The 27,265-nt window shown below is 31.4% G+C and overlaps 1 protein-coding gene across 1 annotated transcript; it reads right to left on the bottom strand.

Moving 5' to 3' along the window:
- wls (Wnt ligand secretion mediator) lies at positions 1 to 26,637 on the bottom strand. Its single transcript, XM_067052174.1, has 11 exons — positions 26,479 to 26,637; positions 20,904 to 21,064; positions 19,266 to 19,377; positions 16,535 to 16,659; positions 15,191 to 15,346; positions 14,937 to 15,114; positions 12,826 to 12,962; positions 6,458 to 6,616; positions 3,538 to 3,765; positions 1,644 to 1,794; positions 1 to 551 (listed from the first exon to the last, which is right to left on the bottom strand). The coding sequence occupies exons 1-11, from the start codon at positions 26,582 to 26,584 to the stop codon at positions 442 to 444; spliced, it is 1,623 nt and encodes a 540-aa protein (XP_066908275.1). The 5' UTR covers positions 26,585 to 26,637; the 3' UTR covers positions 1 to 441.
- Between the last annotated feature and the right edge of the window lie 628 nt (positions 26,638 to 27,265).

The following is a 27,265-nucleotide window of genomic DNA, read 5'->3' on the forward strand; positions in this document are numbered from 1 at the left end:
AAATTTTAATTTAATATAATACTAAAATTTACTTATACTAGAAAATTAACATATAAACATTAGTTTAAACAATAAAATAAGGTACATGAGAAGTATTAATAAGATTATCATGAAGAAAACACTCTTATCAATGATTGTATAAAGTAGGAATGCATTTAATAAAATTTAAATAAATAATTATAAAAAATATATAAATGATACACTACACCTCTCCAAAAACATGCAAATTGGAAAATAATACTGATAAAATATACATGCATTATCATACATGTGTTATTTCTTATAATAGAAAAATTAGTCATAATAATAATTGAATGAATTAAAGCATAATGCCACATTATTATAACAGCTTAAAATATGCTTAATACAAAGTTTTTATAATTAGTTTTAATACATAAATTATACTTTCTACCCTGTTCAACATAAAACATTTATAAAAGATTAATCTAATGCAGTCTTTTTCACAAATGTAGTCAAGGCAGAGACTTCACTAGGCTCTGGATCTAGGCAAGAAAATTCTATTTCCTCCATAGTACTTTGCTCTTCTGAAACTGATCAATGTAAAGCTATAATGAATTATGTACTATGATGTTGTAATTAGAATATATTTGTATATTATATAGTAGTATTTGTATATTGTATATAGTAAAAAACTACATCACAGGTAACTCCTCTTTCCCTCCCCCTCCCCACGTGCTCAGCTATCACAATGATCAATGATTAATGTTAAATTTCAAAGATGGAACTAAAACAGCCCACAATATGATAAAGCATTTGAGTGCCTATTTTGATATGTAGTATTTATCAAGAACATACTTTGATATTTGTAATTAACTAGTATTTTTTTTATATGTAATAATTAAATATTGTTAGTAACTTTTTATAGTAAACATGAAGAACTGTGAGGATTACCAAAATAATTTTATATACTTAATTGTACATAAACATTTTTGAATTTTTACATCCATATAATACATCTATAATATAATTGTATTAAAAGTTTTGAAATTCTGAGATAAAAATGTGTATTTTGCAGAGTTAAGCAAAGTAACCACTTTGGTTTATAAAATATCTCTCAACTATTAGTTCCAATTTTTTAGCAGAACTAATTCTGACAACTATTTAGCTATTAGCTTGTACCTTAGTTCACTAAATATTAGCCAGCTAATACCCAACTCTGTGTTGGATTGATTATTCTTAAGTTTTATGATACAAATTAACATAGATAAAGGGAAGAGGAATTTTAAGTTATTATAAAAACAAAAAACTAAATCATAATATATTTTATCAATCAATTATTACATAGAATCCAAAACTCAAACTTTTTTTTTTGTTTTTAGGAGTACAAAATTCACAAAGATATCCAAATAGAAGGTAGGAATTTCATTGACCATTTGACCATATCAACAATCTAGGATCGTTATTCAAAACCTGAAAGTATAATTTAAAAAAATATTATACTCTTATTTTTTAAACTAAAGTTTTGAAAGAGAAATTAGACACAGAAATGTTTAATATAGTTATTATTCCTACTTTACCAGATAATTCCAAATTCCACTAAATATTTCAACATTAAATAGTAATAAAATAAATATATCCAATAAAAGAAAACAAAATTAGAGACGATTGTATATCATAAATACCTCTTTGTGCAGGCCATTTTTTATGGGAAGGAGCATATAAAACAAGAAGGGCGAAAATATAAATATTCCACATCCCATATACACCAGTAAAAAAGGCGGATGCAAATTCCAAATCATGATTTTCACTCCATTTCCATTGCCCTTCAGATACCTTATAACAATGAATTTATATACAATTGATATAAATAAAGGATCATGATTTACAACAAAATCTATTAATAATATTTTTGAGAGCTCTCAATCAGATTAAGATTTATTAAATGAAGAAAGGGATCAAGATACTTTTAAGCAAACAATATTAACTGGTAATGTGAAACTTTTTTTCTTCAGTACCATAATTATATTATCAAGATGAGCAAATTGTACTATCAATCTTTGTCAATAGCTGAGGCTAAAAAGTTAAGAAAAGATATGCTGTTCCATTCATAAAAATTAAAACTATACTCAAGCAGGTAGGATATTATTAAGTGAGAGCAGGAGAGAGATTATTAACAGCAAAGCAGTAATGGAAAATTGCCATAAAAAATTTATACAACTGCCATAAAATAAAAGTTAATAAAAATACAGACAAATTTAAGTATTCACTCAGAAAATAACTTATAATATTGTACTTTATTATATAGAGTTAGAAATATCGGAGTATTTAGTATTATTCTTTTATATATGGTTCACATAAAAATCTAATGAGATGGTTTTAATTTTACTTATTTAATTATTGTCCTTCACATTTATTTGCTGTTTTTTTTAGTAGTTCCATTTTAGACATTTTTTTATAGCTAAAACCAGAACAGTGAACGGAAATATAATAAAAGCGGTAGCTAGTTTTATAATGGTGGAAATTTAACAAGGCAGATTAACTTTCGACAGTCCCAGCCATTTTTAGCATGCCTAAAAATTAGCAGAACCGAAGTAATTAAATATTAAAAATTTGAACATTATCGATTTTTTTTTTTAACTGGGCTAATTAAAACTTACATATACTCTAACCACAGTAAGAAGGGAAGGTACTGACCTATTTTCAGCAGTTCCAGATTTATCCTTCCAACAAATAAAAGTTAAAACCTTTAAAGGTTGTTGAGAATTTATGTCAAATTTCCACCATTCTCCTGATTACTCCCCCCTCGCTTGTATAGACTCTGCTTCTCTCTGCTTGAGGTTAAGTCTGTCTCTCTCCAACTCTTGGCCAAGCATCACCTGCGAGTTTCAACTGTATTGGAATTTCTTTTCTTTACCCTTCCTTTCCTATCTTTCTCTCCCATAAATGCAGTATAGATACGAGAAACTCCAGTTTAAAGGTAAGAGACAAAATTATTTGATTTTCCCCTTTCATAAAACTAACCTATTCCCATTTCTGTTTATAAGGTTGTGTAATAAATTCAAAACCAATAAAAATACAGTCCATTCTATCCCAGACAAAGGTTATAATTGAATCAGATATACTAGGGTCAAGCTTTAGTAGTGTTAGGAATACTCAATTACAAAATTCAAGCATTTCATATTCAACTAAAAATATTTTATTTCTATCATGATCATTAAAGCTGGTGTGTAAATAGCCTTTCTGTAACTAAACCATGCAAGGTAATTATGTAACTTAGTTTCATACAAATGCATATATACAGAAATACTGATTCACAGGATAACAGGACTTTCAAACAATCCAATATCAGTGACAAGGTTAGGTGAAAATGATTTTATAAATTTTAAAAACAAACTAAGCACTGGTAGAATGCAGATATTGTTCAAAGAAGTTGGCTTTCAGAATTTCTCGAAACTCTTGATAAAAAGAAGAGAAATGTCAATCGAATCATTTACTTAGTATATTTCCGACAAAATATTGAAAATCAAGTAAAACAAGATTAAACTAGCCAATAAAGAGAAAATAAAGTATTTTTACCTGTCCAAGACTGAAAGAAATAATTGTTAATGCAGCACATAACAAAGTAGCAATCATCAAGAAATTAAATCTATAAATTATGCCAGTGTAATGTAAACGGCGAGCTTGAGACATTGCTGGGAGGCTGGCTTTTTTAGTACGCATATTACAGAAAACTTTCCATATGAGAAAACATAATACCAGAAAATATCCAGTTCCACACAAAGCACCTATTATTAAAAAGGCCATCTGAAAACTAAATTAAGGAAAACATTTAAAGTAAGAAATATATAATAAAAAATTATTTGAAAATGCATGGAGACATTGTTATATGGTCCTGAAAGAATATTAAAGCTTATTGAATAGTTCATTTGTGTTGTAATAGACTAAAACAAAAACCTTTAATATCATGAATCACACAGTATATGTTTAACATTTACATCAGGTGGTATATTATCTACTATTTGAGTTGGGCATTAGCTAGCTAATATTTAGTTAACTTAGGACAAACTAATAGTTAAATATATGAGGAGAAGATGGTTGAGGAGTGCAGTCAGAATATAACACAAATAGGTTGAAATAACTTATTTAATAATGCCAATGTTTCGGCCAGAATTTCTAGCCTTCATCAGGGGTAATTATGAAGGATAAGATAATAACCAATGAACTAAAAAAAAAAATAAAGTGAAGAAAGAAGTGGAAAATAAAATGTATATATAGATAATTGAATAAGTAAGTAAAAATAACATAATTAAGGAAATAAAAATTTAAAGTTATATAATGTAAAGGAATATGAATATTTTGGTTTATTAATAATTTAAAAATTAAAATTATGGAAAGAAAAAAAAATTGAATAAATAAATAAAATTGAAAGAAAATATATGTAACTAATGAAATACGTTTCTTTATTCTAATATTATGGTTACATATTTCAGGAGGAGCTAAAAATAAAAAAAATTGATTTTATGATAGCGCAACTGTTTATCAATTTATTTCAACATTTGAGATTTCTAACATATTGGGCCCCTATATATGTTTTCGAGGGTGCTGAAAATGAAAATAAAATCGATTTCATGATCACATGACTGTGAATCGATTTATTTTAAAGTTCCACTAGAATTAAATACTGCTGCTATTGTAGCAATTAAATATTGCTGCTAACCCACTTTTTATAATATATATCCGTGTTTCAATCCTCTGACCACGGACCACTGACTGTGCCCGTATAATTCGATCACCATAAAAAATCAAATATATCTTGTTAATTTGAAGTTTTTCCTGAGTATAGGCGATGATTGAGATTTCAGCATGATTTTATATTGAGTTGAATTTAAATAGCATTTTTTCAATATGTGAAATTCAAAGGAGTTCTAGAAAGAATAAGTGTGGCCTACCTCTCGATGTAAGTACATTAGAAAAAGTTGGTTTTTTAACCACTTGCCTCATAATTTTACTTCCACAGCGCATGCCATAAACGATTTGGACACATTTGGTATGACCGCCTCACCAGGTCTTGTTTATATTTAGCCGAATAGCACTCCACATTTCTGATATGACTTGTTCATGTTTGGCCCAGTAGTCCTACCATGTCATTGTAAGCTAAAGGGTTTAAGCAAACATAAAAATGTAGAAGAGCCATCAAAGCCATACAAATTAACAAATTTTATTCTCATTGACTAAGAACAAGGAGTTCTACCCAACTGCGGAGTCAAACTTGAGGATTTCATTCATGTTGACAACATCAGCTTCCACAAAAGGGTAATTAAAACTTTTTCCCTGGTATCTTGAGTTACAAATTATCGCGTTGACTGTACCTTCGACTAGTTAAATTGTGAGATTAAAGCTGTATATTAGGAAATTTTTTTTTTTTAATGACATCTTTGGGTATAAATGTAAAATGGTACAATTTTGTTAAGTTACAACGAACGGGCCATACATGATTTCCAGACGTCAATGCCTCCTAGTGACTAAATGATGAGAAAAAAGAAGTTTAGATAAATTAAAATCTACCATAATTTATCTGAACTCGAAGTTATTAATGCTGGAAATCATAAGCAGCCTTATATTAGAACTCCTTGGCTGAAAGTTGTACCATTTTGAAGTAAATCAGGTAAATTTTAAAAGGCAAATTAGATTAAACTGAATTTGACTTTGGGGATATTGCATTGAATTTCAAGACTAAAATCGAAGTTCATCTTTGGGATAATGACTGATCCCCACTACATGTAAATTTCACAATTTTTTTCAAAATTCAACAACTGTTAATAATTCCTGTTTAGGTGAAAAACAGAAGTTACCTGTACATAGCCTTCATCCAGCGATTTCATATTTGTTCTCAACAAAAAAAAACACATAATTACAAACAATTCAAAATGTTTAAAAAGTGGAACTGAGGGAGGCAATAGGGTTTCATGTTTTTATATGAGTATATGTCACTTAGGTCCACACTAGCACAAGGCTGCTCAGCCAATCCCCACCATACTATTATTTCCAGTTAGTAGCTAAATATGAACAATTTTTACTAACTTGAAAAACGTAGTTTCAATCTTAATGTATTATTAATCAGTTAAATTCTATTGCACTCAAAGTTTTGTAATTTTATGTTTAAGTATTACATTGATCAACAATTTCTCATTTTCTTAAAACATGCCTGTGTTAAGAAATGGATTCTTGAATCACCATCATACTTCAGGGAAATCAGGAAACCCAATCTTCATTTTGAGACTGATTACTGAATATGGTCATAAATGGAGCCTACTTTAGTTATTGTTAATCGTTTCACTTCACCATATTTGATTAGTAAGTTATCAATTAGTCTGTTTTCTGTCTATCTTATATTTGTGTCTATCTTATCTTATATATTAAAAGTATACAAAGAAAACTACATAGATTTAATGGAATAAGCATTATTAAAATCCAAGGATATAACTAAAAAGGATACAGCTAAATGGTAGCCAAAATCAGTGGCCCAAATGGAATAAAATGGGTTCCGCAGTTGTATTCCTCTTTCACATAGATCAAAAAAGAACAGTGCGATACAACCAATGACTACAGAGCTGAGATATTTCCAGTAATTAAGTAAATGATGTTTCTGACTTTCCTTTAACAAATGTGAGTTGTATTAGGAAGATAAAAATTAAAAAAATAAAATATAATAAACATAAAAATAAAAAAACATATTAACATTTATTTTGAGAAACATATAATTAAAGGAAAACAGTAAATTAAGCTATGAGTTTTGAAGCTCACATATGCTGGTTTTGATTGAAGCATTAATCCCAACAGTTTTCACCATGCTATCACATGGTTGACACACTTTGATTTTAAATTCATTTATATAGCTGCACTATCAATCCCAATCCACACCAGATTTACGACAATTGACTTTTTACATTTATTGTAATTATAATTTTTTGTAATTAATTCTTTTGAGCATTCATAGCAAAATATACTCCAAGATCCTAGAGAAAAGATTAAGACAACAAGTGGAGCTACTACTACTGCAGGAAGAGAAATATGGGTTCAGAGAAACCAGGAGTACACAACAACTATTCTTCATTTTGGGACTGATTACTGAAAAAGATAAGGAATTGAGTGTGTGCTTACACAAACATTAGATAGAATTATACAAGAAAGCATCAATAAGGCCCTGAAAGGTAGAGGAATTAACCAAGAGCTAACTCTGGCAATAATGAGCCTGTGTTGAAACACCTTAAATATAGTAAGGACAACCAATTCTTATTCCAAAGAGTTTAGAACCAAACTTGGAATAAGACAGGGCTACAGTATAAGCCCCTTTCTGTTTATTTTGGTAATGGATTTCGCTATCACTCAGACCAAGGCCCAGATCAGAAGTTACCACTTATCTAAAACCATTTAACTACTCTTTGTAGTTAGCGGTTTTCCCACACTGAATTTATTTATGAAGACAACATTAGCTGTGAAGAGGGGGGGTGAGCTGGCTGCTAAATCCTGACAAGACAGGGTGGTGTGGCCACACCAACTCCCCCTTACCTTCCAGGTCATAAGGAGAACTCTAGTGATGAGTCCACCCTACTTCAGTCGTCCTCGTCATCTAAAGAAGGAGGCCATCAGAATGAGGCACCAGGCTCCTTCTTCTGAGCAGGCTACTCAAAGACGGCCTAAGAACATAGGGCCGCTGTCCCTTGGTTAAGCCTAAGGAGAGCGGACCAGGCAAAGCTCTCAAACTGATTCGGAAGGGGAGGTTATGTTTTCCACACCCCTCTCTCGACGTGGGGAAAACTAGGCGCACGTCTCAAGGGTGGGACCTGCTCATATCCATGCCAAAAGGCAGAGGCCAATGGACTCCCACTTGCTGAAAACCGTCGGGAGGATAAGAAGAGGCCTAAATCAATTGAGGAGTTCCCTAGGAGGACCAGCGACCCTGTTATTGGAACTTCTACACAGCAGAGCGATAAACCAAAGAAGCCTCATAGAGAGCTCTCAAGGTAGTTATAATGGGGAGCGAGGAGGGTGCCTCCATTACAAGCAAATGACTGGCGACTGAGGTGCGAGTTAGTTCAGCTAACCATATGGAAAGCACCAGTCTACTCGACAATTAGTAGCCACCCCCTTCAGGAGAAGCACAGTAAAGGCAGGCGCCAATAGGTGCTAGCTTTTCCTACATTCCTACTCATCTGCCAAATGATCAAGGTAAGACACATTAATATTCAGCATAAGTTAGCTGCTGCCGAATTAGCCTAGTTATTTTTGGGGGTTAAATCCAGTGTATCTTGTAAATAAAGAAACCTTATTGTTATAGGGGGACTATTAGAGGACTGGGGGTCCAGGTGGGGACTATCTACCTACCCCCAAGTGAAGACAATCTGAGGGCTTACATCTGAGCCTCTAAGGACCAATAGGTGCCACTCTTTCAGATGAACACCAGAGACATCACAACCTTGGCACTAACAATAAAGGTTGGTATAAATAGGATTCAACTGATAATAGGATCTGTTTATGTTCTCCATAGTCTCGATTCCTCTAATCAATACCTGGAAAGACTTTTCCGAAACTCCAGAGAGGTAGGTTTACCACTCTTAATTGGCAGAGATATTAATGCTCGCCATTTGTTGTGGAGAAGCACAGACACCAATGAGCGAGGCGAAGCCTTGCTGGAATTTTTAGCCTCAACAGATTTAGAGATACTTAACAGAGGTGGCAAAGCAATTTTTGTTACAAGAACAAGGGGTGAGGTTTTAGATATAGATATAGACTTGCCTCAAGCCGCATTAATAGCCTTTGTATGACTGGAAGGTCACTTCAGACATGACATTGTCTGATCATCGGGTGATCTCACTGAAGATAATAGCTGAGAAGCCTCTTCTCACATTGAAAAGAAACCCAAGGAATACAGACTGAGATTTATTCAGAGAAAGCTGGAAGGTGATTCATCCTATGCGGCGGGAAAACTTTCCAGGTTGCAGCTAGACAAGCAATCTAGCCTTCTCGAAAGTACTGTTATATCAGCCTATGAGAAGGCTTGTCCATTGAAAACAGAGTCTAGTAAAAAAAGTAAGATGGTGGTCAACTGAACGGACTAAATTACAAGAAGAACAAGAAAAGCCTATAATAATGCTTACAAGACAAAGCTAGAGATGGACTGGAATGCATACTGGACTGCCTCCAATAAGTATAAAAGAGAATTAAGAAGACATAAACGAGATGGCAGGTGCAAGTTCTGTAGTAACATAGAAAGCACGCCGGAAGCCTATCGACTAATAAAGCTATTAGGTAGCAATGGTCAACAGCCATTAGGAGCGCTAAGGAAACAAGGCGGGAAGTGGACCTCCAGCTTAGAGGAAACCTTGTCTCATTCAATGGAGATAAACTTTCTAGGTTGCACTGCAAATTAGATAATCCTCCAATCATGGATTCCTTCAGAGAGGCTTCCAATCTTCATTAGTCTTGAATTTTTTCTGGGGTCAGGTCTTGAATCTGGCATTGGGATATATACCAGAGTCTCATGGAGGAAATTGTTGATAGCTTTTATTCCTAAGATTGGGAAGGACTATAGTGTCACTAATTTTTATCGACCTATAAATTTATCCTCCATCCTGTTTAAGATCCTCGAGAAGTTGGTGGCAGTTTACCTTACAAGCAAGGTGTTACCTATAAATTCCCTTTATCCAAATCAAAATGCACATTTCCAGGGAAAATCTACTGAGACTGCCCTGCACTCCTTAGTAGGGAGGATTGAGAAAAGGTCTTATCACATAAAGAGTCCGCCTTAGGACTGTTTTCTATGTAGAAGAGGCATTCAACAAAACAAGGCCTGAGGCAGTCTGTTAAGCCTTATTAGACATTGCTGCCCCGAATGCGACAATCAGCTGGGTCAGATTTGTTCTTAATAATAGAATAATTGTTGTTTCAGAAGACGGTACTAGGCTACAGGCACAGGCTGTAACTCGATGCCCTCAGGGGAGATGCATCTCACCATTGCTATGGTGCCTTGTTATGGATAGCCTATTGAGAAGACTTGAGGATGCTGGGATATTCGCGCAAGCTTTTGCTGAAAATGGAGTGATCCTCATTGGTGGAAAGTTCATGAGTATCATTATGGAACTAATGAAAGTCACATGTAAAGTTGCACAGACATGGTGGACTGAAATAAAGCTTTCAGTAAACCCATCAAAGACAGAGTTGATTCTACTTACCAGAAAGCGGAAATTAGGTACTTTTTGAACCCCGACTTTCTTTGAAAATCAACTCCAACTAAGCCAAAAATGTTAAATACCTTGGTATTAGTTTGGATGCAAAACTTAAATGGGAATCTCATTTAGCAGAACTCAAAAGAAAAATTAGTGCAGCCTTTATGGCAAGTAAGGCGTACTGTTGGCATTACCTGGAGTTTCAACCTCAGGCAAAGAAGTCCTTGACTGGACATGGAAGATAGTAGGCAAGGAGTGGAGGAAATGTATAGAGCTAAGACAGGCCAAGCTACTAATAACTAAACCCTTTACTTCTAGAACTAAGTGGCTGCTAGGCCTAAACAGATATGAACTCCAATTGCTAATAGGAGTTTTTACAGGTCATTGCAGACTTAAAAGACATCTTAAGATTTGTGGAGCAGTTCACAATGAAACCTGCCACTTATGTGAACAGGCCCCGGAAACTGTCCTACATCATATCTTAATGACGTGTACTGGTTGCTACCAGTACATGTCATTAAGATATAGGCTTCTAGGCTCTGATAGAATCCTAGAAAATGAGGCTTCCTCTATAGATTAGATGTCACTTTAAAACTATATTAGAAAGTCAAAAAAGTTCGATATAGAGGAATAAAAGTTATAATAGGAGTCATTCCATTGCTCTGCCTTGGAGTGGGCAAAAAGAACCAATAGACCCTTTGGCGGACTTGTTCCCACATCATTATCATTACCAGTACCAGTTAACACAGTGCAGGATGCTTCTCTACCAAGGCAATAAAGTTTCAGGGGTTAATTTTTTACATTGTAATAAAGGAACTTGAAAAAAATTATAAAACAAATTACCAAATTATGGGTAGAATGCTCAACAAAACATTCAACCACATTTTGAAAACTGATTCAGAGGGTGGAGTGAACTACAAACTGAATCAGTTTTAAAACTCTCAAGCTGTTCAGAACACTCGATTAATCATCTGTTTAGCATAAATAAATGGGCCATTGACCCAATTTTTCTCTCAGAAAATGCTTCAGACAAAACCGACATGTGTCATTGGCCTATATCTATTTATTATTCTTTTTATAATGCCAATTAAAACATTTAATAAAGCAATGAAGTGAATAAATAAAATGAAGTTTAAAAATAAAGTATGTGATTATTATAATACACATTTAACCTTCACAAAAACAGTGCTAAAAAAAAAAAAAGGTTAACCTATTGTATTTAAAAAACATTAAATTTTTTTTAGAAGTATACACCAACAGAAACTTACTTGTATTTAGGATGTCCAATTGATTGTACATAAAAAAAAAAAAAAAGTATTAGACAATTTTTTAAGAATTTACAAAAATACATGAACATATAAAGTAAATTATAAGTCCATTAATTGAAAAATAATATATACTTTTATTTATATTAAAATTTCTATTACATATTTGTGATGTCTACCAATTTTGGGGATTGAAATTTCTAATATTTTAAAACATTTTTCTGAAAATTCTTACTTCTACAAGAATTTATTTTTTTTATATCCAATAATAAACCAATCAAATAAATTAATTCATAATAGAAATCTCAGCTACTTTTCTTCTTTGCACATAACTAAAGCAGTAGAGAGTATGATATGTAAGTTTAAATACATTTTATTTGGACTTTAAGCTATGTTTATCTTTAAATAGAAAATATATCAAATTAAACACTTAAAATGTGATCAATTGCACCATGTATCTGTTTAATATTATAATATTAATTTAAATAAATATATATAATAAACATAATATAAATAAATAAGTGTAAAAAATGGCTAGTACAAGGAAGTGCCCATGCAGCAGGCAGTACAACATGCATTTTCTCGAAAATGGTAAGTTTTAAAACACAGACCCCAACATGTTCCATAGGAATGTATGGGTCTTGATGTCCAAGTCAAAATCTTTAAAATCTAATGCATCCTCTCTTGATCCACTTACAACCTTTGGAGTTTAAAATCAATTATTTTTAAATTGCTTTTATTAAAGTCATAAAAGAAATACAAAATAAAGAACTGAGAACATTATTTGATGGAGCTCCATGAAATTCAGAATATAACAATATCCCATTTGTGATGTTGGAGTATTGGAGGAGCTTAAATATGGTACGAAACTGGATTACAGGCTTACTGTATTAATATATGTGATTCCTGACCATTCCCAAATTTCCGGAATAGTAGAACTCTGATATTTTATATTAATTTATTATTTGGATTAGTTTCAAAATACATAAAACTCAAGCTTAAAGTACAGAGCTCCTAAAAGCAAATAAAATCTGCAGAATAATTTTCAACATAAAATCAAGTAAAATAAAAGATTCATCATTATAAGCTACATGAAATTCGGAATATAACAATATCCCATTAGTGATGTTGGAGTATTGGAGGAGCTTAAATATGGCACCAAACTGAATTACAGGCTTACTTTTTATTTTTTGCTGTTTTATTGTTTTATTATTTGGATTAGTTTCAAAATACTTGAGTTTCATGTATTCTGAAACTAATCCAATAATAATAATAAAATACACCTCATTTATAACCACATAATCTAATTAAAGAACAATACTGTAAAATAAATGAGACTAAAATTATTATCATTCATTATTCTTATAATCAGCAAAACTTACCATCAGATGCTCCCCAGAGAAAACCAACCAAAAGGAGAGAAGTGAAGCATAAAATATTCCCTGTCTTATATCAGTAAAAAATAGCATGAAAGGGAGTTCAAAATATAATGTTAAGATCTCTAATGGCACTGAAATAATGAAAAAACAAATGAAATTTAAAACACAAAGAAAAATTTCAACATGATAATGGCACCAAGCCACAATTCCAAATTGACCAACAATTTATAATAAAAAAGAAACCTGAAGTGCTTGAAAAACAAACAAAATCAAAGTAACATTTTTAACATCATATAATTATTTTTTTTTTTATAGCAAACTTAAGAAATTGGCTTGACAATATTTATTGTCAATCATTCAACTTTCATTTAACATACATAACATTCATTTCCTGTCAGACTCCAAAATATTAATTTTTATCACATTAGAACAAATTACTGTTAAGCAATTTATTATTAGTCTTTTTACGGTATAATTTAAAAACATTTGTCAATATCTATCTGTTTACCATTGTTTTTTCTTTTATTTTCCTTTAAAGACAGATGGACAGATCTTGGTGTTATGCGAAGCACTCTAGTTATTGAACATGAATAGCATTTCTAATCCAGTAGGTATTTAACAATAATCAATATCGCTCCTAATGATTTACAATTTGTATGATCATATTATTAATTTAAAGATATTAAGTATTTTCAAATCAATAATATAAGTATTGCTGTAGGTGTTATTAAGTAACACCTACAGCAATACTTGAAATGACAAAATCACATAAATTAATCTTATATTCAATTATTTTTAGTAGGAACCAACACGGCAATTGTCTACAAGGTGCGTTCACAAAGTTTCAAGATAATTTTTCCGGAATAGGAGAGGGCACACAGACTGTTTCCACTAACAGAGTGAAGTTGTAGAGGGTATCACCAAACTTACTGCACCAGAGGCAATTATCTCCGAGAAGCTGAAGCGAGCAGATCACTAGTGGCTTGAGTGCAGGTTAGAAACTCCTGTTGAAAACTCTGAGAGCCGAAAATGCAACATTATTTGATAAAGCTCTGCGTGAAACTGAAAAAAAAAACACTAAAGAGACTTTAGGACTGAATCAAGAGGCCTATAAAGAAGAAGCCATGTCATGCGCAATGATTTTCATGTTGCACAAGAGGTTCAAACATGGCCAAATTTAAGACTATGATGGGAGACCTTCAACAAGCGAATCTGATGAAAATTATAATAGGTCAGTTTTATGCTATAGTGCTCCATTATTTGAAGAATTGGGTCTGCTCAAAGACCAAAGGTGACTGGGTTTTTCACCATTACACTACTAGGGTTTACTAGGGGAAGATTGTGACAGAAACCCTAAGAAGAAATTTACAATCATTTTAATGAGCCCAATGTTGTAACAGTAATTAAACGATTCAGACAACTAATAACCATAGCCGGAGGAGAGTTTTAAGACTGAGACTTCGATACATGGACTACATGGTTCGAGATGCAAGGAACTAGGAATTAAGGAACTGGATGGCAACAGCAGTGAACATTCCTGGTGGCTGCTGATTGAGAAGATGTGGCAAATTGAAGTGTTAACACGATGATATAGCATGATTTCTACCTTTGATATGATCAGCTTAATTAATAATGTTCCCAAATTATTATATTCAGCATACTGTTTTAGACACTAATTGTATTCAGACATCATCTGATATTTACATTTATAATCTAGTAGAACATGTAACTAAAAAAAACTTAGCTAATGGCTTATCTTTTCATGAATCAAAAGAACTTCCTCAGCAGGTCTCAATACTAAGTTCTGGGCATGTGAGCATTGTATTTAAAAATATCCTAAACATAACAGCCAACATGGCTCAACCTAAATGACAAATTTTATATATAGTCAAAGTACACTCAATTTATTGCAACCTAAAGAATAATTAATTGCCGTAATTGCAATGTTAGAAGCTGATTAATACCAATTATTTACATATGATTAAAATAAACATATTCTATATTAACTTACAAAATCACAAAGATTGCTATAATGAATTATGTAAAAATAATTACTTTAAGTAATAAAAAAATATAGAAGATTAAATTAGAAGAAATGAACTTACTATTTAAAAGTGTTAGGGTACTAGAAACCAATATAAGCATAGATTCCAACAGTAAAGGCTTTCTCTTCAATTTGTGAATTCTTTGATAAAACCAAACTAAACCACCAATAATAATGGGAAAGAAAAAACATTTCAGTGAAATCCATACTTTAGTGAAACCACCAGTCTGATTTATAATCTGAAAGTATTACTTTTAATTAAAAAGAATAATAGATGATAAACCTAAACAAAATCAAAATGAAGACTATACTCACAAATAGCCACATATCAGCAATGTGTCCAAGACCAACATTTATTTTTTTCTTATGATCAACTGGTAACCTAATGTTTAACAAATAAAAATCATGATGCAATGACCCCAATTCAAATAAAGGTATAACAGAACAGTTATAAGGATAGCCATCCTTTTTCTGAAACAAAAAATGTATAATTATTATCTCCACAAATATATGTCATTAAGCAGGTGAAGGAATAAGGGGTGTTTAAAGGAAAATATAGGTCATTGTGTATAGAAAAGTCTAAAGAATTTCAAAAATAAGATATCACGAATGAAGAGGAATTTGCTGTTGAAAGCAGTTCTAAAACAGATAATACAAAAATCAATAGGTTGAGATCATGTATTGAATGAGTGGATAGAAGAATGAAGAGTGTCTAGATCAAGGTTGCATGAAGGTTTTTAGGTTCTAAGGACTTGGAAAAGAAAAATGGGGAAAATAGGAAATTAACACTTCCATTCAGTGTACCAACAAGAAAAGCAAGAGCACTTGGGAAACCTGAAGATGAATCTTTTGAAATAAGATCATAAGTATCCATATTTTCATCACAGAGAGCCCTCCATATGCCAGACAACCATAATCAAAGCGGGGAAAAATAAGAGAGGAAACTAGAAGCTACTAGGTATTCCGAGGTATGGAATCAAGAGATTGAAGGAAACTATTTAATTAAGGATAATGATAGGTGGCTTGAGGTCTCTCGAAAATGAGATTACCTTATTATTATACAATAATCATTATAATGAATAACTTGAGCCCCATGAAAAATCATTTGAGTGTTAAAAACCTACATATGGACAGATTGAACGCAAATAATTCTTAATACTATTAATTATATGAGAAGATAGAAGGGGATGCAGTCAGAGAAGAACACAAATAAGTTAATAACTTATTTGTGTTCTTCTCTGACCGCACCCCCAATCATCTTCCCCTCATAAATATTATCCCCGGTCAATTATCTTCTGATCAATGATAATAATTCTTCAATATTTTGAGCTTAAATTATTTCCAAACATTGAAAAGATCTCACTGAATAATTTTAGCAATCAAACTTGAAAATCAGTTAACTCGAAAAATCGTTGCAAACCTACTAATGAGCTTGTGATGAACCCATAAACCAGTGGTTTGTGAGAACCACAAAGGTGGGATGCAGGAGGGTTCAGCAAAATATATTAGTTTAACCAGATTATTTGTTTTCTGTGATAAGTCCACAATTTAAAAAGGAAATACTTTGTCAATTATAAAATAAAAATCAAATTTATTTATTAATAAAAATTCTTATTTTGCAAATAACTATATTTATAATTAAAAATATAAATTATATACCACACTAATTTCACATTCCAAGTTTCGTTGTTCCACTGATGACGCATATAATTTCCAATTATCATCATCATCATTTCTGTTTTTGTATCCAAGCTTGGAGTATAATGTTATAGCAGTTTTAGGCTCTAAAAAAAATAAAATAAAAATAAGTATGAATAATTTGACAGGCAGTCAATGTCACAGACTTCAATAGTTTAATATTAAATAGGGCAACCAAACTTTGTGTCATTTCCTTTATAAATCAATAACTAATGCATTCATTTGAAATCATAGAAGTTTCAGAACATCATCTCCATTTCCAGAACAATATTTCTGCTAGTTTAACATTATATTAAATACATTACTAATACAAAACTTAATTAAATATCTAAAATCATTATTATTATTAATTGAATTAGCGTTAAATTTTCAATTTTAATCCTCTTGTCTATAAATTAATTACACTGTCAATATAAATTAAATTCAAGGGGTACAGTCCCACATTGTCAGACTGAGTGTTCTGGAATTGTTCTATTGGTCTTTCTCTCATTAAACATTCTTATTTCTTAACGATCACACATTTTTAAAACATAATTATTTTTAATTTTGTTTTTATTTTTATGTTTCTAATTTTTTTTTATCTATGTACCAGGATAATTATTAAAATATATGTTATCGTCAAATTTAGGTAATTTATTTCCACCTTATTAATAATACCTGTATAATGACTGTAAAGGTTTTTTTTTTCTGTCTTACAAATAACGTTTTGTACCAATAATTTTATCTGTTAATATTTTCCTATGAACTTAAGGGAAGCTGAAAGATAAAAGATTATTAAAATTATATAAATTGTTGTGCCCTGAGGTTTCACCATCATTAAATTTGGACTATACATGATGAATGCATAACCAAGAGCATCTGATTAATTAAACAACAACCAAAAACGAAAGGACCAATCACAGAAAAAAAAAATTACTTGACAGAAAGTATCTTCAGTTAGATGGTTGTTTTAATCAGGAGCAAAAATATAAAACATAATATTTTTTTTTCCAACTTCATGTTTATAAAAATCATGGCAACAGACTTTTAATAAACAATAGTGACACAGTCTTACTGAAAACAATGATAATACAAATAGCAATAACCAGTCATTAATCCCCTAAAATACAATATAGTCTTTAAAATAATAATCTATTAAATATTGTTTAGTCTTATTTCTCGGAGAAATTTTCAAGGACAGGGTCAAATTGACAATAAAATTGTCTAGAAGGAAATAGGATTTCAGGTTTTAACCATTCTTTTATATTAAATTACCTTCCAATTTTATTTGAAAAGTATCATGTGTATAGTGAATTGGCTTCGATGAATATAAAGTTGTCATGATAACAAATATGGACCCAATTCTATGTAAAGTTTTAATTGTATGGTCACTGATCCATTCTTATGGATGGAGTAGGGTATGGTATAAAGCCAAAAGCCTTTTTCAATAAATGGTTTACCTAACTCAAAATGAATTATTAGAGTTGGACTCATAGTTCCTGAAATTAGCAGGTCCAAACGAATTAACCCTTCAGCTTTATGTATTACTATAGAAATGTTTAGTGATATTAATATGCAAAACACAAAAAATATACATAAAACAAAATAAAAATCTGGTGTGGTGCATGAATTTCATAGCTTTCACTTACCACCCTTGCTTTGGGTTGAAATCATTGGAGAATAGATTGGCAATGAACTTCTCTATCTCAAGGAGAGTGTCGCGCTACGCCACCAGTGGTATGACTGGGAAGGAGGTGGATCAAAGATCAAATTGGGGGTTTAGAGCCCCTTTATTTAAAGGCCTAGTCCATGCGGCTGTGACCAAGAAGCGGTCGGTACATGTCTACTTAAGATAGTTTCGTGCATTGTTTTGGTATCGTTTATTAATCATTCTATTGACATTGTTAAGTGTTAAATACATAAATTATTAATATATAAAAATGACAATATGTTTTTACAAAATAAAGCAATATGTAAATTTGAGAGCTTCGGTGAGGCTTGAGGTGCAGCGCTCTGGTGAGTTGTGACTAAACCGCTTGCTCCCTCTCGCTACAGCACTGTAGGAAAAAACGAGTTTCCTCTCACTCTGAAGATACTGATAAGCTACAAATTTGGTAGACTTCAAGGTAATAAAAAGTCACCCGAATATATTTAGACAATAGTAATTATATAGTCCTTTATCTCAAATTCAAATTGATTTAATAAAATCAGATTCATGCCATTTGGTAAATTTTCACAACCTTTTAATACCTTAAAAATTTGAAGTTGGTCAGTTGAAATTTTAACTTTACTGTAGTCATTAATACTCAGACAAAATGCAGGGAAAATTATCACAGTGCTACCTAGCTTTGGTTAATCATAATGTTCTATTCCAGTAAGATAATGCTAGGCAACACACTCCTAATAGGATCAAAGAAAAATTGAACAATCTAAAACTGGACAACAGAGTGCTCTTTGTGTCAGGACATTAAATTGATAATATATTAATATAAGGCATTAACGGGAACATAGGGTTTTATTGCTAATAAAACTCCATGAACCAAAAAGTGTTCAGCGCCCACACATCTCTTTGGTATTACAAGAAAAAAATTATTTTCACTCTTTTTTCTCTTCCTTGTTTTTCTCACCTGTTCTCATCTATAGGGAAAGTGAACATGCAAAATGTTAAAACCTCAGAAAATTCTGAAGAAGTAATGAATAAAATAAGACATACCCATTTGATTTTCATTAACTGAATGATAGTACACATCCAAATGTAAAATTCCAATTAGCATTTGCTGCCACCGAGAATAATCCAGAATCATCCCTCCTCGAGGAGTAGGAATCTGAATAAATTAAAATAAATATTACCAAAAAATAAAAAATAAGAGATATATTTATGATTTATATATATAAATGATTGTCCGCATTTTCAAAATATGAAGGAGACGGTAGGGAGTAGGGTCTAGGAGGAAAAAAATAGTTAACACCATTTATTCGCTGACATTTTGCCCCACTCTGCAGGGCTTCATTAGGGGTAAAAATGGTAAAAGAAACAACTTAAACTATGTTGAAAATTCAGCATAAAAAGATACAAAGAAGACTAAAGTTGGGTTAAAAATTATAGTATAAGTCAAAAAATGATCTAAAAATTAATAATATAATAAAAAAAAGGACATGGAACAGACAGAGTGGTGGGGAGTAAACAGATGGTTTATAATTGTAATGGTGATCTCCCTAGAACTTTGTACAATATCCATTTTTTCGTCACTCGCTCACTGTTTTTTTTAAACCTGACCAGTGGTTGGTTCTGATTTGTTGTGTATTATTATTATTATTATTATTATTTTAATTTTTTATTTATTCTTTCTTGACCTCTTATCTTACTTCCTTAATTTTCCATCTCTAGTGTATACAAATTTTTTTTTTTATCTATCACATACTTACTTTTCCATTTTTACCTATTATTGCACCTCTTGTTCATTTTAAATCTAATAATCTATGTTATTTCTTTATTATATTTACTTATTATTGCACATCTTATTTTTATTTCTTTTTGTTCATTCTTGTACCATTTTTTCATTTACACTTACATAATTTTTAGCCCAACCTTAGTTTACTGTTTAGTATCTTTTTATCCTACATTGTCAACATATTTTAATTTGTTTTGCATCTTTTTTAGCCCTGATGAAGCCTGGCAGGTGGGGCAAAATGTCAGCAAATAAATAGTGTTAACTATTTTTTGTTCCCCTTTGACCCTACCCCCCAACCATCTCTTTTATATTAATGATTTTTAATGTATTCAATTTTGTGAAATTTATTTCTCTAAAGATGGAACGATCATAAGGAATTATCGTTGACTTAATAATACAAAGTCATGATAAATAAATGTAGGTGTATGTAAGTGATCAATTGTAGAAAGAATCTTAAAATAATGTATTAATCTTAACCCCCATCTCCACTAAAATTTCAATTACTAATTTCATGGAGTTAGGAGTTCAAACAACAATGAATATGTGTAGACACATGATTCAGAAGAATACTTATATGAAATATGTTCCAACAATAAAAGAAAGACACCAAGTGTCTATGGATTACTAATTTATTTAATTACTTCTCATCAAGTACTCCTTCAAATAAAGAATTTTTGTTTTGAATATTAATATTTCAGTACAAAAAAAAAATTTAGATATCTTTCTTTGCAATTAAGGTTTATATAAAAGGTTTCGTACTCCATATTACTTGTATATATCAGATTTTTTAGCTGCATATTTCATACCATATTTTGGTAGTTTTTACTGCATAAAAGTCCAGTCTCAAACTATGATATTTCTACTTTATAATGAGTTTAATATAACTGTGATTATATTACCTGGAAAACAAAAACTATTTCATGTTCATACTGCTGAAGTTCATCGAATGACTCGATAGATTTACAGGGATTTTTACCCCTAATGTAGAGCCAATCACTATCATTTCCACGACTTGCACATTTAGTAGCTAAAACTGAGTCAATCCCTGCAGGTTGTGGAGCTATTAAAGAGAAAAGAAAGTCACATAAAAACTTATTGAAGTGATTCATTTATATAAACTATAAAAATTCTTATTTCTAGTGAATATTCTAAAAAAAAAATTATAAATAAAATAAAATAAATCAAAAATTAGTATCCAATTCTGTCTCAACACTTTATTTTTCACTAGTCCAACGTTTCGGCCATTCTAGCCATCCTCAAGGACATCTTCAATACAAACTCTTCCTCACATTAATTTAAAATTTCTTTTGCAGGCTATTCTACCCAGGTCATTTTCTTTATTATAAGTTCAAAACCTATTTATTTAAAATTTAAAATCATTAACATTTAATTTTCCTCTATAAGATTATCAACAATTAAATACACCACCATATAACAAACCATTTATTATTTATTTAAGATAATAAGGATTTGCCTACGACTCCTTTACATGCCCAGAGACACCTCAGTGCCTTCATACTGGTCCTTTCAACATGGAGTTGCCACTTCAGTTTATTGTCCAGAGTAACGCCAAGATGTTTGACTTCACTGCAGAATCCCAATTGTTCACCGTTAAGGTACGGCGACCTGATTGCAATGTTCCGTCTGTTAGTGAAGACACAAAGACTGATCTTTTGAGGATTGATGCTCAGACCATATTCATGGCACCATCCGTTCATAAGGTCTACCGATGTTTGAAGCAGGCCTGAGATAGTTCCCGGGAATTTGCCTCCTATCAGCACAGCGATATCGTCAGCATATCTCTGTGTGTAGAAACCTGCCTTATTGGATCTGACAAGTAAGGTGTCCACCACCATACACCACAGGAGAGGAGATAGCACTCCACCCTGCGGGCAGCCATATTCATGGCCTTAGTGATTATATTCTCCAATCACAATATCACTTAAATCTGACCTACAAGTTTACCAATCCTTTTATGCTGCCGAAATGCTTAAGGTGATCCACAAGCTGCAAGAAGATATAGTGACAATGAATGGTCAGCAAACAATGATCTCAAACTAAATGTTGAAAAAAACCAAAGGCTTTCTCATTGGTTCTAAGTATCTTCCTAATTCCCTTCCTTACCATAACCATTATCTCAATTCATTCTATCATAACAATCTTCTTAATTCTTATTAACTATACCTTACTAACTGATTCTGTCAAATGAATCCTTACAGGTTTCAGCCCAAGGGACTGGTGAGTAAATTTAAATAAGCACTTGGTTACCTATTGAAACATCAGGTTAATATTCATAAAATGATGGTGTTCTAAGAGAATGAAAGATATTCTAGTGGTTTTAAAAGAAAAATTATGATTAGGTGTAGTATGGTTACGTCCTTCTCACACAATCAACTAAAACACCTTATAATCTGAAACAAGTATTGAGGTACTTGTCTTTAGAAGTTAAACAGAGAACAGAGGTGTTGTCACTATAAATATGATTGAACCTGATGGTACCACTGTTGCTACATTTTCTGACAGTATTTTATAGCAGTTACAAGAAAAACTTGAATGTTAAGAAAGCAATGACAAACAAAAATGGCTAGTCTATCAATACAACAGCCTGGAAGAGAAAAGAAAATCCCAACACACAATTAAATCCTGATAAACCAAAAGATATTATATTTGTTGTAACCTAGATAATAAAAACCTCTGGATGACTTTAAAGTTAACTATGGCCCTTATAAATTAAAGGGAAACGTGTAAGACTAACTAACACATTTATTCTTGGTGACTAATCAAGTCACTATCATAATAAATCTTTATCTACAGTGAACTTTTTAATGGTTAAACATTTATTATTTTTCTTCAATATAAGCAAATAATTATAAAATTATAGGGATATACGTTAGTTTGGTACCTCCACCCTCCAATGTTAACCCACAAATCTTCCTCACCCCTTATTTATTCCAAGGGGGCCGAGTGCTCAGTATGGCAGCAAAGGTGGACTGGAGTGATTATCAAAAACTTAGGACTAGTGGCACCAGTCTTGGATAAAACTGAACTAAGATTTGATTAACTTAGTTTTATCAACAGTAACAGTTAAAATCCAGTGACCATTTTATTGTTGGTGTAGAGTTTAACAGTTACGTTAAGGTTTCCACCCAAATCAGATCTTTAGTTTATCTTGTGTTTTACTGTAGTTTGAGGTTATTTTTTATTATGTAAAACAAGTGAAATTGAAGAAAGTGAGATTTATCAGGTCATAGTTCAAAAAATTAAGATTAATGATTTTAATGAATGAATCACAATTAACAATATTAAACAATGGAATCTTCTATTATACAATTTGTTTCAAATTTTATTCACAGCAGTAATACCAAGAATTTAAGCAAACTGGCAATAAGAATGAATCATAGGAGCAATTTATGTCCGTTTCTATTTTCAAAACTTAATACCAATAATTTTGAATTTCATTAAATTTACGTTCCCTCCCTTTTCTTTCCATGAACCCCTTCCAGGTTATTTCAGAAATACAGAGGGACCGCAACGAAATAAGAGTCAATCCCCAGGCCAGAATTGAACTGTGAGCTGCAGTCAAAGTCAAGACGATCTAACTCCCTCGGCTACAAACGGCCCTCCAACACTGGCAGACAAACAAATGATTTCATGGTTGAAAGAACATCGTAATATAAATATTAGCAAGAGTTAAGGTGGAACTTTCCAAAAAGAATTTCTAATTGGAATCCCAATGGAAGAAAGACAAAACAATTAACAAAACCCACCAACAGCTAAGCACAAACCTAATCGTAAGTATTATGCTTTCCATATAAACTGAAAGCAATATCCGAAATGTGTCACTTGAAGTGTCAGAAACCAACATGTGGTGATCACTACAAGATGCCTAGGTGGGCCTAGTTATAGGTAATTTAGTAATATTTTATTAAGTTCCTACTAAAATATTGAAGTATTTTTTACTTCTGTTTGGACCCATCAATCCATAATACAGTCAAAAAGGGGTATCTTCCCTTTTTTTCTTATCTTAGAAACTCAACAAAAAGACAAAAAATCTGAGAGCAAAATAGACAAAATCATTTCAAGATTCAATATCCCATAAGAATCAGTCAGAGTTATTAAAGCATTTATTTATTGAGACACCATAACCAGGCCAGCCAAGGAAAATCAAGCTATAAAAACGAATCCTAACTGGAAATTGAAATCTGAAACAATTTTGTTCTTAATTTTTGTTTGATTTTTCACACCATTAAAAACCTTTAAAAAAAATTGTTTGCGGATTTTAATGATTTACAACTTCAGGTTGTGTCAGATCGGAACAACAATAATATAACATTAAATTTCCATTAAGAATCCTTCAATGAGTATACCTTATTTCTTTGGAAATTCCAGAATTAATTGTGCTGGAGAAGAACCGGAATAGGTAATTAAGTCGACTTAGCTACCAAAAGATACATCATTCACCACAACTAAGAATTCTTAAAACTCTCTTTTAAAAAAGCGTTCCAATTAAATTTTGAATATCCTTAAATATGAACATGAACTAAATCATAAAACACACACACAAAAAAAATCTACATACAAAGGAACAAAGAACTATATACATAAAACTTAAAACGGAAATAAAAAGTATGATCTTATTCAGAAAAAATGAGACAACAAATAGGGAAAGGGTTTAGAGGTAAGTAATAAACAAGTTTCTTAAAGACATAAGTAATGAAATCTGATCTTTAGTATAATTCATGACAAGCCAGCAGGCAATAAAGGAGTGTTGAAAGCAGGCAGAACTGTAGAATGTTGTACACGGGTCAGAAGGTCAAGATCATGTAGTAACGAACTGGATGGATAACTTGAATTGTTGGAAATTATAAATGTAGGAATGGTAATGGTTAATTATTAAGTAATTAATAGGAAATATTGTTAGAACAGAAGAAGGATAGTACACTTTATATTACATTCCTTAATATTTTTAATTACATTATAGTTTATTTTCAATGTGATAATGATAAAATAGTTCTTCATATAAAGTTCTCTCTGACATTTTAAAAATATTAAACATTTCATGTCTTCTATTACATTATAATTTATTTTCAAAAGGGTGATGATAACATATTTCCTTCTCCTAAAGTATCCAAAGATTTTTTAAATATCATTAGCTTTAAACTAGCCTGTCAATTTACTGGTGTTATGATTAGTAATATTTAAAAGTACAAATACTCTTAATAAATAAATATAGACCTTATTCTTTCCTTAAGTATCTGACTAATGTGTACTATTCATATTAGTTGGAAAGCCTTTCAGGTCCAAATATCTGTTAAAAGATAATAGATTTAAATACACTTGAAAGGCGTGCGTATCACTACCAATGACAAGGCAGAATTGGGGAATACTATTCTAGAGTTAAATGATAATGCCAGTACGGGGCATATTACAACCTTGATGAACCATAAAAGCACTACAGAGTAGTGTACCACATTCAAAGAGAACTTTGGTTGCTTTATGATGAAAGTAATCAATAAGAGTACATTTTTTAAACTTTGTAAGTATTAAAGACTATTTAGTTCATTTCTAGAGTGATGGATAAATGAACTGAATAATATGTATCTCATCATAAAAACGTAAATGCTAGTAAAAAAAAAGTTATAACCAGAATGGTTGTAATCAAAGGTCTAAAAGAATATTAACAATATGATTTCCAAATACCACATAACATAATGAAATATATAATAACACCTAAGTTTTAATAACATAAAAACGTACTATATATGTCAAAAGAGGAAAAAAATAAATAAATAAAAGAATATAATGTGTTTAGCAGTTAACTATTACATCTAGTGGAGCAGTAAACAAATGGAAGACATTATGACTAACTATAAATAAACTAAGCTATTAAGGTGAGATTAATTAAATGAAAAATGTACTCATGTTCATTAGAAATAAATTAAAAAATATTCTTTCACTGATATACTAACATCTCCCTGTAAATGAAACAGAATATTTTAACAGAATGACTGTCTTTGGAAATACACTACATTCCAGAAATGGGTACTAATTTATAGAATATAAATAAACAAATATGTAATAAATAAAACCAAACAACCACAATTATTCCTGCAATGCAGAAGCTACTTACGAAGCTATGTTTAAAAATTTGAATAATTTCTTTTACAGAGGTAAACAGAAAGTTAAAACTTCTTAAAAGCAATTATTCTTTTAAAGTAATGCAACTTGTTCTTTTAAATTTTCCTTTTTAAATTAAACCTCAAATTTAAAATAACTAAGATATTAAATTACATACATTTAATCAACAAAATTACAAACAATTAGTATTTTAACCAGAAACATGTCATTCATTGTCATGTTAATGGTTATTAGAATAGTCTTTTTTCATAAAATAAGACAAATTGAAGGAGACAAACAGGGTACATTGACTCTTAATAAGAATAAATACAATGGCATAGAGTGGCTAAAACGTACCAATGAATCCTCCAACAAGGAAACATGTAATTTGGCATAAAAAGAAACAAATGACAAGAATACTTAATTTTTTTCCACTTAAATTTTCTATCACTGTTCCTGACATGTCGAAACACCGGCAAGTTGTTTATACTACTACTGTCAAAGAATCGATAGTACTGGCGCGACTAGGTTCAAAGAATGATTCTCCATAAAGCATATTTTCCTCTTTGTATTAGGAGGTTGAAATCACTTTTTTTTTTTTTACATATTACTGACAAAAAATATTTCGCCAGGTTTAAATAGAATTAGAAATGTTTATTGCACGCATAGTATACATAGGTTCAACTAAGTAGTAGTGCACACATATGTAGTTCAACCAGGTATACATTGTGACTCTATAGTGCAAACTGATAGGGATTTCCCTCCTCCTTCAGTGGTCGAGGGCGAAGATGTAATGATACTAATTTTGGCGTGGTTAGCCGACATTCACTCTTCTCCTACCCGAGTTGCTAAGGCAGGTGGCTGCACCACTAAAACAAAAAAAACCTTCATAATGGGGAAAAACCAGCTGTATAAGTCGGCATAACGTTCCGCTTGATGTCTTGAGCTTATCGATTGTTACAAGTCTGCCAGTTTCTCTTGTAGCAAACCTAAAAAAAATCGCTTCAATCTTTCCAGCATTATCCCTAGCACTGATAAAAACCTAATTTGAATTTTAGACCGAATATACCAATCACTACAGCACTATTCACATCTGTCACACGGTTTTCGGTCACTCCTTGACCCCTACCACTATACCCTCGGA

This window comes from Halyomorpha halys, unplaced genomic scaffold (assembly GCF_000696795.3).
Source record: "Halyomorpha halys isolate HHAL.00 unplaced genomic scaffold, Hhal_1.1 Scaffold353.1, whole genome shotgun sequence".
Lineage (NCBI taxonomy): Eukaryota > Metazoa > Arthropoda > Insecta > Hemiptera > Pentatomidae > Halyomorpha > Halyomorpha halys.